Genomic DNA, 13,241 nt, shown 5'->3' on the forward strand with positions numbered 1-13,241 from the left:
TTCTAAAGAGAATCATACTGAATTCTTTACAGTGGTGGTGATAGGAACCAGAAGTCACAATGTCTACAACACAAATATAGCCAGTTTATTTATGATCCAAAAGCACCAGTGAACCTACTCATGTCCTTTGAGCTTTTATATAGAATGTTGATGGTAAAATATCGATAAATTTGAAAAATAAGGAGACTATTTTGCCTTATAATGCACTGCATGTATCTCTTTACCATGAACGGATTTCAAAAAAAATGTTTTAGGTGAGAAGCTTCTGGGAACTAAAAAACAGTATCAAGGCCATCAGGTAAAGTATACATAACTATTGTGTGACACCACCACCGTGAACAATTCCGACCCTTTCTTTAGAATGGACCGTTTTGTACCAAGCCACTCTCAATCACTTTGTGTAGATCTTGCGTAATCTTTAAAAAGCAGTAGAAAATACTTTGCAAAAAATGGCCAGCTCCAGCTTTCCGCTTAGTATGTTAAATTATTGCAAACTGACAAAAAACAGCCAAAGTACTTTCTCTTTTACTCATCCACACAGGCATACATTCTCTCACACTCTACCATACCTGAAAGGTTCTTGGCAAGCTCCTTGCGTTTGTGCGGCAGTCCCACGTCTTTGATCATCTGATCTATCTCCTGTTTTACCTCCTCGGAGCTGCATCCCTTCAGACGGGCGTAGAAGTAGATGTGCTCCTCCACGGTCAGGCTGGAAAACACACATCCATCATGGAGTCGGCGGGGCATAATGGTTCAGATGGTTCACATCAGAATCTATCTTCATAAAGCATTCCACACGCATCCCTACAAATCGAATACGTCTCATACAGCGGCATAATGCATAACGCACGCCAGGTTTTTTGTCTGACTGCAATAAATGAGCCGTGAATCCAATAAGCATTCACAGTTTTGGTCATTAAATAATGGCTTCTCCAAGCTGTATGTCAAGCGTGTAATAATAAAGAATTCCTGACACACAGCGTAATTGCAATGTACTGCTTTAGTAAAGTTTATGAAGGCATCACAAAATTTGCCAATGGAGATTTAACCCTTGGGAGTCTAGAGTTATTACATTACATCATTTTTTAACCTCTTTAACCCCAAGAGCCTGTTAATGGGCCCCCACTTCAATTCCCCACTTTCATACATGTGTGACTTAAATATTAGTTTCATAGTACTTACCACATAATTAACAGCATTTACTGAAAGGTCTTAACCACAGTCTTCAAAATAATTGAAGTCCCAAGATAGCAAGCATATATTGGTCCGCTGGCTTGATAAGGTCAGCACCCCGCTGACTGTACACCACTGGTCCACGCTTGGACCACCAGATTATTTGTACTGCATACAACTTCTAACTAGTTTTTAATCTCATCAAACATTTTTTTTTAAGTACACAGAGACTTTTATTTTAGAAAATAAACTAAGACAAATATTATAAACAAATGACAAAAAATGACTAGGCCGTATATAAAATTATTTTATAAAAACATAATTATAAAATACTTATTAAAAAAATGTTTTTGCTGACACTGGCCTGGATTAAAATCATTTATTAAACTAATGTACGAAGTAAAGAAAGGAAAGAAGGAAAAATAAGTAAATTGGACTGTGAGTGGAAAATGAGCAATGATAAGTGGAATTTTGTCTAACACTCTGCTTAACCAGTGTTGGGCCACCAGCAAAACGCTGCGCAAAATGCCAGTGGACTGCCGGCTTTGCCATTAGCGGGCCAACAGCGGTTCACCACCCTCTTGCTATCAGGCTCCTAACATTAATAACTGAATTAAGCAGCAGTTTAAGGATTACGTTTCTACATTTATTTTCACTATTAGATCAACAGCTTTGAGCCTGCATTTCTGAAATTTTTTTATTGTTTGTTTTGATGTAAAAACAGAAATAATGTAATATGCACAACATTCATCTGCAGTTTAGAATCTGCATTTCAACATAATTTCTCCACTTGTTTCAATGAGTAAAAACAGATCTCCAAACTAGTTTAGTGTATTCATAAATATTTTTTGCAAATAAAATCATTTTGGGTACTCAACCTACTCTAAAGCTATTTCTGTAGATTAACAATAACGTATTGTTCTGGGATTACCATTCTCTTTTAATAACAACTATATTTAACAACTAAAGCAAATCTAAAATATTTCGGTTATAACATAAACCAAATTCTAGCAGCGTCTAATGGCCATGAAGGAAATTTCAGTGTAAGAGATACACCTGTGAGACTCATATGTGTGTGTTTCTCTTGCACTCAGGCTTCATCTACAGCCATCAGATGCTACTGGAATTTGGTCAATATTTCACTCTCTCACTATCACTATCAGTATTAGCTAAGAAGCTACAGAGCAGTGAAGGGAAGGCCCGAAACCACAGCATAGCCTGAAGCAGATTGACGAGTGAGGGGCGTCATAGGCGGTGAGCACGCACAGTCAGCTAGTCTCCATGCTAGGCTAATGGCTAATGGCTAACCCCAAGAGACTGGCTTTTCCTTTCCCCTTTTTCACACTCCCTTTTAACTCATTACATCGTTTACTCCTCATTCTTTGCTCCTCTGACAACAAACTAGACTAACTTCTCTGACGGCACCTCGTTACTTGTGAGGTGAGGGAATTAGTGAGTTTTACATTGTATACATGTTGGCTTATCTATGCTAATTTGCCACATATTGGTATAATAGCAACGACAAAACTCCTTTTAAAAGAATTTCAACCAGTATACTGGATGAACCAGTATATCATGCACTATTACACAAGAAACAAGACAAATGAAACTTTTTTGTTGAAATGTCCTATCAAAAAATAAAAAGACACAGCCAGTTTGTTGTTGTTGTCACTCAGACTAGGGTATTCTGACTTGGTATATTAAATGTTGGGTTTAATTTTATTCTGTGCTCCTGGTTCAACTCCTTTATCTCTTTCTGACAGGCCACACCTCTCACTTTAGACCTTCAGCATTTTATTTTAGAACAAAATGATCTGAAAAAGAGAACAGAGCCTTTTGTTCCTTTGCTGACAGGAACTAAGAAGCTCCATTGTACTTAAGAAGCTCAATATTCACTCTTTCACTGAAGTAACAATGAGCTGACATGAGTTATTTGTTGCTGTTTACTTGCTTTTTGTGCAACAAACTCTTGAACACTCAATTTCAAAACACCAAAGCACTGCCATGGCTTGTCCAGCATGAAGCTGACCTCTGCTACTCACTCGTTAAATAAGACGTTGTGTTGCGGACACATGCCCAGCGTCTTCCGAATGCTGTCCATGTCTGTGCGGATGTCGAAGCCGTTAACATAGGCCGTGCCGGACGTTGGAGCGAATAGCCCGGTCAGAATGGACCTGAGGGCAGCAAAGACCAAACCAGCAAAACAATCAGATGGCCAGCAGGCGCTTCAAAGCATGCTTCAACTATCAATCTCAAAAGAAAAACCCACCATCCCTAATACAACTTTTGAGTGAAGGATGAAAAACGCTGCTTTATTTCACAGCTTTGACCCGAGCGCCACAAAGCACTTACTTGCAAAATAGATGTCAGTTTGTGTGGGGGAAAAAAACAGAAGTGGACAAAAATGAAAATGGAGATTTCTTTGGACACTGCTACTATAGCAACAGAGGGACAGAAGAGACCACTCTGACATAAACTACAAAGTCTGAGACTGAAAATGTGAATTTCATCTCTAAGCATCTTCTGAAGAGTAGAGGGAGAGAAAGAAGTTAGGTAACATTAAATGATGATCGACTGTAGATCCTTTGCAGGTGCTTAACTTGACAATACACTAGAATGCCTAATTACCATTAATCATATCTTGACTCTTTTCATTACCTAATCTATACACTAATCTTAAACTCAGGACAGAATGTAATCCTAATTTTCAAGGCCATCTCAGCATTTGTAAAGGATTTTTAGTCATCCATCTGACAGGACCGATGTTGAATTGTGTCCAATTTCCACCCATTAGCTAGGGTTCCCCCTTTTACACAAGGCTACCAAATTGGAAAGGTTAAGGCTAATGGAGACACGTGAAGTGCTACCACATCTTTTCAAACTGACACTAACTTAATGTCATTTGACAGCGCAACACGCTTGGAGGAGAACACTAACTGCCAATTCTGTTACACCCGCTAATAATATCTGCCATTCAGACAGAGTGAGGCCAATTAGGCTGCCAGTACACTTTAAATGAAAATGACATTTTGTAGCAAATCGATGTCTTTTCCAGCCATAACGACAGGAAAAATGGTGAAGAGTGTGCCTGTTGCTAAACAGAAGTCCTAATCACCACTTTGTATGTCTTCTGACCTCCCCTGACTGCATCTGGTCCATGCCACATAGTAGGAAGACAAACATCCAGTTCTTTTTAAGTGCTTTCATGACAGTGATCTAAACGGTACTTCAATTTCATTTAGTTCCTTTGTCTTTTGAAGTACACTGACAGGTTTATGCTCTAATGGGCTCTCAGCCATGGGTGGCTGTGGCATCATAAGGAAGCAAACAAGTGATCACCTGATGACGCTTAGACAGTTGTGCATCTCAAGACCCTGAAGACCTCTATTTCTATCATCACAGTCCATACTAGCTCTGCTAGACGCAAGTTAGCTGACGCAGCAGAATTGGCAGTTACTGTTCTCCTCCTAGTGTGTTGAACTGTCTAATGATGTTAGAAAAGATGACCTGGAGGAAACATGTGCTAGCTCTCACCCTCCCGACTTGGTAGTGAAGAGGGAAGACCAAGCTAGCAGGTGGGAACTGACAAGGACTAAAATGGCTACTGAGAATCAGCAGAGAGTTTGTTAATGATCTGAGTGCCTGTAGATCATCTACAGAGGATCATTCAAAATAAAGTGGGACTGGAAATTTTATATGAAGCTCATTACACAGCTTAATTCAGCCTGTCTCGGGGTGCCATAACTCACATGGTGGTAGTCTTTCCAGCTCCGTTGTGTCCTAAGAATGAAGTAATTTGGTCCTGATAGAAGTCCAGACTGAGCTTATCCACAGCCAGTTTTTTTCCAGTTTTGTACACCTTCACCAGATTTCTTATAGACACACCAGGCTTCAGTCCAGCAGAGGCCTTCTCCAGATAACCTGCAGCACATACACAGTGAACTCAAACAATGCAATCTGTGTCTGTATTTGTTCTGGACTAAACTAAAATGTGGAATAAAAGTGAAAAAAAGAAAAACCCAATAAAAAAACCCCGAAAATAAATAGTACAGGAGGGAACAATTTACAAAACCCATTATTATCGTCTCTCTAATTAAAGGATTTATCGTGAGGAATATACAGGAATAGACAGTACTCTGAAAAAGTTTTACATAGCTATGAACTATGACAATTAGATTTATAAAGTCATTTATCTGGTAAGAAAGCTAATCACTTACATATTTAAGCTTCTAAGTATATCAGTGTGTTTGTTTAACCATTTCCAAACCTCTCCCCGTGGCAGCCTGGTATCATTTGTAGGTATCATTCAATACCTGGCTTGGTTAATCAATGCTACATCATGCTTATGTTTCTATAGTAAGCGTGTCGGTGATGGAATTGAACAAATCCATGCAAAAGCTGGCGGGACTGACGAGACCAAACTTTGTTCACAAGATATTAACTACTTCTTAAAAAATGTTATTTTTACTGTATTTATGTTTATATGCATTTACTTTAATGATATATAATGCTTTTACATGCTAGAACACATCTACTGCCAAGATAACTGGCTGTGTAGATGCTTTCTGCACAGTACTGTGTATGTGTCTGTGTGTACCGTTTTGGTCCTCCAGTGCATCTAGAGGTTCCGGCTCGTTGTAGGAGCCCACCGGAGTCCCACACCAGTATGAGGAGGTGAAAGGAAAATACCATGGCTTGGGTATCCCATACTGTCCTGGGGGAGAAAACAGGGAGCATCAGTATCATCAGTGTCCACTCTAGGAAATATCCAGACTGAATTTATAATTTTTTTTTTCCTTCTTTCTTTTTTCCCTCATTATAAACATCTTTCAAGCATTTTACCAGCAGAAAAACCTCCCGTACCAGCCAAACCAGCATGATCTGCATCTTTGCCTGCTGTGTGAAAAGGCTGACTGCTCAATTCAAACTCTTTCCTTCCCAGTTTTAGCTTTTTAGTCTTTATCATTCTGGTGTTACTTATAATGACAGATGACAGCCCATTGCTACAAAAACCCCAAATTATGCAAGTTTTGCTTCAAATTCTTCTCAGCAAAGTTAGAAAAGAGAGTTTTGCAGATTTTTCTGTCACTTCAACGATTTGCAGGCGAGTTCTCAATTAGGGGAACTTTTCTGTGCACTGGGTAGAATTTCAAAGGAAAAAAACACAGAAAAGAAAAACGTTTTTTTTTTATGTTGGGTAATGGTGGTGCTAAACTTTTTTTGGTGCTCATTAGTGACATTTTGGGGTGATAGGTAAAGTTTGCCAGAATTTCTTTATTAAAACTATTTTAGGCTGGTCTCCTTCCCAGATGTTGTCACTCTGCGTCAGTAATGAAGCAATACCAAGTCTTACATTCACCAAAACTACTTTATATTTTCCCACAATTACTTAAAAATATTTTTTGACCACAGGCTTATATATGGCCAATTTACACATTTTCTTTACCAAATTATGCTGTCCAGAGTAAAACTACTACACCAAAGATTTTAAAGAGGACAACAATCTGTTTATCTGATTACTATGAGAAGTGTCAGGGGAGTACATGGCTTCCATGGCAGAAGGGTGACCTTTAGATGCCTAAAAATGTAAGATATTTTAACTCACAATCTGAAAGTGCTCTTAACAAGCATCATTGCCAAAATTTGATATTTTAAAGCTATAGTTAGCCCAAAAATCAAATTTATGTGCTTTTCATTTTACCCCAAATGTAGTCAATCAGCCAAGACACTGCTGGTGTCCAAGTTTTGCTTCTTTAGTTTATAGCTAGTGCTGCTAAGCTAATGGTGCTAACAAACAATGGAAGTCAATAGTCAGCCAAACCGTTTCTGTAAATAAACCACAGCTCAAACCGTACCCAGGTCTTAATTCTTACTAAACTGATATCATTCCACACAAGACGACCAAAGACGGGGCAATAAGGGAATTCACAACACAGATGCACCGTAGTGTGACGAAGATGGAGAAGCTAAGTGGATGATCACCACATACATGGAGATTTTGCATGATAACTTTAATGAATGGTGTGCTGGTCATACTGTGTTAAAGCTACTTACCTGCAGAGTAACATTTTATGACATGCCTATGTGCTCCAACGTAAAGGCAGAACAGTACGAGATGCAATGTTACGCGGAAGATACGATTTCAGTTTTAGCTTTAATGTGTAAATAAACTCTACCCATGCGAATTTACACAATTTTTAAACAAGTTAACATGTCTTGGCTGATTGACATCTGTGGTGAGTGAAAAACCATGTAAATTAGATTTTTTAGACAGAGCTAGTTTCACTTTGTTTACATTTATTAATGTACACTGCATGACAGTTATCTACTTGGGTTTGCACATCCATGAAAAAGTTGCCCATCACTTGATTGGTCAAATTTTCAATTCTGCATGGCAATGATTTCCTTAAAGCAAAGCATAAATAAGAAAAAGAAATAAAACACGACTTGAAAAACACTGATTAGACCTATCTGAGAACTGTCTGGATGTGCCCTAATACTTTAGTAAGCCCATATGTTCGACATCCCTCTGTCTAACACTCCCAGGCTTCAACGCCACTGAAGCAGAACAGAACGCAATAGTGTGAGCAGGAGAAATAAGGAAAGATTTCTATATAGGTTGTGTTGTAGACTCAACTGTGTCCACTCACTAAAAACATTCCCCAGCTTTTATGTAACAGTGTTCTTATTCACTTTACTGCTGGATGTACATCCTGGGAATTCTGGCATGGCCAGTTGAACGAACAGACGAAAAGATGAACTACCTTCATGGCACATGGCTTGGAGAGACAGATGTATTACATTTAACTGAAGTGGGTAAATTTGTTTTAGATGTGTTTTGGGTGCTGACTTTTTGAGTGGATCCTCATGTTAACCCCTTAAAATCCCAGGCTTACATTCTAAAGCTTACTGTATGGTAACCATTTTAACTACAACTGGAGGTATTTTGTAGTGATAGAAGCGTGTGACTGGGTCCTGGCCATTTAAGCGGTCAAAATCATTTTTAAGCTCCTGCTTTGTTTTGTGAGAGAAGACGTTTGGTGGGTGGAACTATTTCTATTTGGAACCAGTGTTTTTGAAGATCTCACATTTTAATGAACTACAGCTAAACTTAAAGTCCCAGGAAACAGCATAATGGACGTAAAAAAGGCACAGACAAACAGATGTGTGGACGGACGTATGGACGCATGAATAAACAAACATAAAAGTAACATCGTAAGAAATGGACGAACAGACTTACAGATGGATGGCCAAATGGACGGATGAAGCGAAGCATGAATGAAGTAACAGACGGATGAACAATGTTGGTGTATGGATAAACGAATGAACGAGTGACAGGCAGCTACAGACAGGTGGTCTAGCTTGCTAGCTTTTGGTTGTGCTAGGTTAGCTTTAACTCACTAAGTTTCACAGATTTAGGTTCTGGGTCTTTTAATGGAGAATTGAAAGTAAACTTTTAAATGAACTTGTACCATAGTGCCTCATATTTATTCATTTTGTTGTTATGAAAATGAATCGTTTAGATGAACGAATGTTTTATTACACACTTCTATAACCCAAGAGTAGCTCAGACAGTTTGCATTAAGGTCTCTGTACTTAATTTGATCAACTCTATACTATAGGAGCATGATTGAATATTGGTGCGATTTAGAATAAATACTATTAATTAATAATTAATAATACTATTTGCACTTCTGGTACATAACTGCATTTCGTTGCCTTGTACTTGTACTGAGCAATGACAATAAAGTTCTATGTATGTATCTATCTATCTATCTATCTATCTTTCAAACACTGCTGAAAGTTAAGTCAAACATAGCACTAATTGAAGGATTACTCTTGTAGTCTGTGTGTTTTCTGTGAGTAAATATCCTGAAAGTGTAAATGCCTGTACCTGGAAACACATTCTCGATGTACCAGGTGAGAATCCAGTAGAGCAGAGTGTCAATCAGCATCATGATAATGGAGACGATGAAGCTGTAGGGGTCGTCCTCCTGAGAGCTGATCCCGATGTTCTTCCACTGGATGCCCACACCCTGCTCCTCATAACGTGCAAAATTCTCGCAGCCGTAACCGAACGCCACACACGACAGCAGACTCTGAAAAACACACACACGTCTCCTTTAGGCATAAGCGTATATCTATCTATATATACGAATACCTATATTTATCCAGTTTGCCTCCAGTAGTCTATATACATATATATATATATATATATATATATATATATATATATATGTATATATATATATATATATATATATGTATGCAATAGTTGATGATATCTCATGCATCAAATGTGACTCGTCTGGCAGAGAAAATGACACTTTGATTTATTTGCCTTCTGTTGGATTTGGTAGTAGATGACGTTCTCACATCACATTGATAAAAATGTTGAAATATAGTAGCTCAAATGGAGCTACAGTATTTTTTCCCCTAATTCTCATTACTGCACTGATGATACACCAAATGGCCACTTGATTAAGGATATCTTTGTGTATCCACATTCTTTTTCCATTTTATCAGCTCCACTTACCATGTAAGTGCACTCTGTAGTTCTGCAATTACTGTAAATCTGTTTTTATGCTTACTTTGTTAGCTTCCTTTTACTGTTCTTCAATGGTTAGGACCCCCACAGGACCACCACAGAGCAGGTATTATTTAGGTGGTGGATCATTCTCAGCACTGCAGTGACACTGACGTGGTGGTGGTGGTGGTGCGTTAGTGTGTGTCGTGCTGGTCTGAGTGGATCAGATACAGAAGTGCTGCTGGAGTTTTTAAACACCTCAGTGTCACTGCTGGACTGAGAATAGTCCACCAACCAAAAATATCCAGCCTACAGCGTCCTGTGGGCAGCGTCCTGTGACCACTGATGAAGGACTAGAGGATGACCAACACAAACTGTGCAGTAACAGATCTCTGACTTTATATCTACAAGGTGGACCAACAAAGTAGGAGTGTCTAATAGAGTGGACAGTGAGTGGACACAGTGTTTAAAAACCACCACCATGTCAGTGTCACTGCAGTGCTGAGAATGATCCACCACCCAAATAGTACCTGCTCTGTGGTGGTCTTTTGGGGGTCCTAACCATTAAAGAACAGGGTGAAAGGAGGCAAACAAATTAACACACACATACACACACTGTACAAAGGTACAGGCTACACATATATTCAGTCATACAGGCTGTACAGACACACATAAACAGAGAAACAGCAGCCAAAACAATATGTGCCTCTTGTCCATCAAATTAAACAGCAGGACAAGGCAGATCCCAAGGGCAACACACACACACAGGTGACAGATGTGTAATTGTGTTTGGAACGCCAGCGGTGTTCTTCTTCTGAGACACAGACACACACACACACACAGACACACACACACACACTCTCTCTCCAAGGAGACAGCATCATTAATATAAATGTAAATGATTCCCCTCATTGAAATACAGTTTTATGAATATGATCAAAAACAATAGCAGAGCTGTGTCTTTCCCTTCACAATGGGTACAAATCCCCAGATATATATATATATATATAGAGAGAGAGAGAGAGAGAGAGAGAGAGGAAAGAGAGGAGAGAGAAAGCATGTATGTGTGTCACACTGACGTGTCTCTATTACACATTCATCCAGCACTACTTTAATGCTAAAGCTAGCACTATATATTAGACACACACAGTAATGTTATTGTGGACACTTTAAATTTCCATCACTGCAGGCTGAAGCTTCACTGGAGACTGTTTAGACATGTAGATCAGCTGTGCTTTTACAAGTTGCTTTTACTGTCAGTATTATCATGTAATGCGGTTCCTCCTCTGAGCGGATCAGAGACACAGGTATACAATAGGAACCGTGCAGCTACAGCACAGCACAGGAGAGCTCCCACAACATTTTCAAAGCTAAGAACACATCGTGCCCATAGGATCACACAAAGACAGGCATGTTTGCAGGTGCACACTCGGTGCACATGAAGTAAAAGGTCCAAAAGAGAGCTTACCCTGCACAAGAACATGGTTTTGTTTAACAATCAGCTCGGCAGACTGCTAAATAGCTAATCCAGTAATATTCAGAGTCACGGTACGTGTCCATTCACAAATGAGTTTGGCCACTGCATGCATTCGGCAGCGGTAGACTGGTCTACATCATTTTTTCCAATCACTGTTTAGCAACCGCTATCCACCACTGCCTCAAGCCTTCGGTTCGTTATCTGCCTGCCAATGTATGAATGTGAAGCTCCAGTTCTGGTTAAAAGATTCACTGGGGACATCTAGAAGTGAGATTCTGTCTTATAGAGTATGCCGATTTCTACTCAAAGCCAAAACCAAATGTAAAAAGCGTTGTCATCGTCAGTTTCTGCAAATTTGGTACTTACAATGCTCTTTTACTGCAAAGGCTGAAATGGGCTTTGTGAAAATGTCAAAGCAAACATCTACTGCTACTTCAGTGATTTCAGTGTGATCACAGGTGGGACAAAAATGGACCATAAACATTTTCCATGCCCAACGTGGCAATATGCTTTAGTCTACGATAAACAGATTTAATTTTTTTGTTGTGTTGTTTTTCTTTGTCTTTGTATATCTTAGGTGTCTGATGTTATGTCATCTTTATTGGGCATGCCTGTGGTGAGTGGACACATGCTTTATTGTGAAGGGTGTTACAGAGTTGGTTGTGTTTATGTGAATCCAGTATTCTGGTTGATTAGAATTGTTCTGAATCTCTACAGAGCAACAGTGTTGGAATAGGTGATGACTGCATGGCTATCAGGAATAAGATATAGCCCCATGGTATCACTTTGCAATGCATTTGGAAATTGGATCTAGCTGCTTTTTAACAGGCCTACGTAAACGTGTTTCTGCCTATGCCACTGCTTTAAGCTGAAATGTTTACTTAAAGACTGTCTGTAAAACTGGAACATACAAAGATAAAATGTCACCTGAATGTCTGTTAAAAGCTTTAAATAGCTGTGTGTTATTTTAATCCATTAGCCTGATTCTAACTTAACATGGTTAAAACCATTAAGGAGCTAGTAGAAATTAGCATTACTGTAGCGATGGATAAACAAACACCATTTATAAAGAGCAGATGTTCACAGTAAGTAATGCTATATCACATGCAGTTGATGCAAGTCTATGATTACATGAGTGTAAAATCATAAAGTTTTAGAAATGACTGTTATATCCACCGCCTACCACCTACACAGTATTACTATTTTTATTATGTTGAAAATGTAGTCTGTTGAGTTTTAAACACATAGCTTTTTAAAAGAATATTGTGATATCATAAACTGTGCTAAAAAGTTACGTGATAACAAAAAAATGTATACACTGGTACATGCCTAGCTGACACACAAACACAAAATCTCTCACTTATATTCTCTCCATCTAAGGTTCTCTTCCCACACACACACAGTAATTGTAAGACATGTTGAAACTGAAGCTGACGGCAGACAAAAGGCAGGTTTTTTTCATATTTAGAAGAGCAATGACTCACTCAGTTACTGACATCTACTGAAATAAAGCAGTCAGCATTAACACAGAGAACCACACGCACAGTCACGCCTCATTCTTTGCCACACACAATGATGTGTGTGCGTGTGTGTGTATATAGGCATAGATATATATGTATACACACACACACACACACACACACACACACACACACATATATAGCTGTTGTCGGAAGAAAATAGAAAACAGGAGAAGGAAAAAACATACTTTCCTTTTAATGTAAGTCAATGGATCCAGGCTTTTTTCCAAGTAATTTTGTGCCGTTTTGTTTAGTCCATTCATCATGAAATTTATTCACACGGTAAAGGGCAACAGGCATTTTCAAACTATGTCAAAAACTGGAAATTGTCAAAAACGAGATGGTTTTCTTCCCACAACAGTGATATATACACCGATCAGGCATAACATTATGACCACCTCCTTGTTTCTACACTCATTGTCCATTTTATCAGTTCCACTTACTATATAGGAGCACTTTGTAGTTCTACAATTACAGACTGTAGTCCATCTGTTTCTCTGCGTACTTTGTTAGCCCCCTTTTACCCTGTTCTTCAGTGGTCAGG

The 13,241-nt window shown here is 38.9% G+C and overlaps 1 protein-coding gene across 3 annotated transcripts in view; it reads right to left on the reverse strand.

Moving 5' to 3' along the window:
- The window catches only part of LOC118816660 (phospholipid-transporting ATPase ABCA1-like), a 249,179-nt gene that overhangs the window by 119,849 nt on the left and 116,089 nt on the right, over positions 1 to 13,241 (reverse strand). For all 3 annotated transcript variants that reach the window (XM_036583170.1, XM_036583169.1, XM_036583168.1), the window contains 5 exons: positions 9,068 to 9,272; positions 5,771 to 5,887; positions 4,923 to 5,094; positions 3,216 to 3,347; positions 570 to 709 (listed from right to left, as the gene is read on the reverse strand). In XM_036583170.1, the coding sequence (XP_036439063.1) occupies positions 570 to 709; positions 3,216 to 3,347; positions 4,923 to 5,094; positions 5,771 to 5,887; positions 9,068 to 9,272 (766 nt within the window). The remainder of the gene's footprint in view (positions 1 to 569; positions 710 to 3,215; positions 3,348 to 4,922; positions 5,095 to 5,770; positions 5,888 to 9,067; positions 9,273 to 13,241) is intronic.

Source organism: Colossoma macropomum, unplaced genomic scaffold, assembly GCF_904425465.1.
Source record: "Colossoma macropomum unplaced genomic scaffold, Colossoma_macropomum, whole genome shotgun sequence".
Lineage (NCBI taxonomy): Eukaryota > Metazoa > Chordata > Actinopteri > Characiformes > Serrasalmidae > Colossoma > Colossoma macropomum.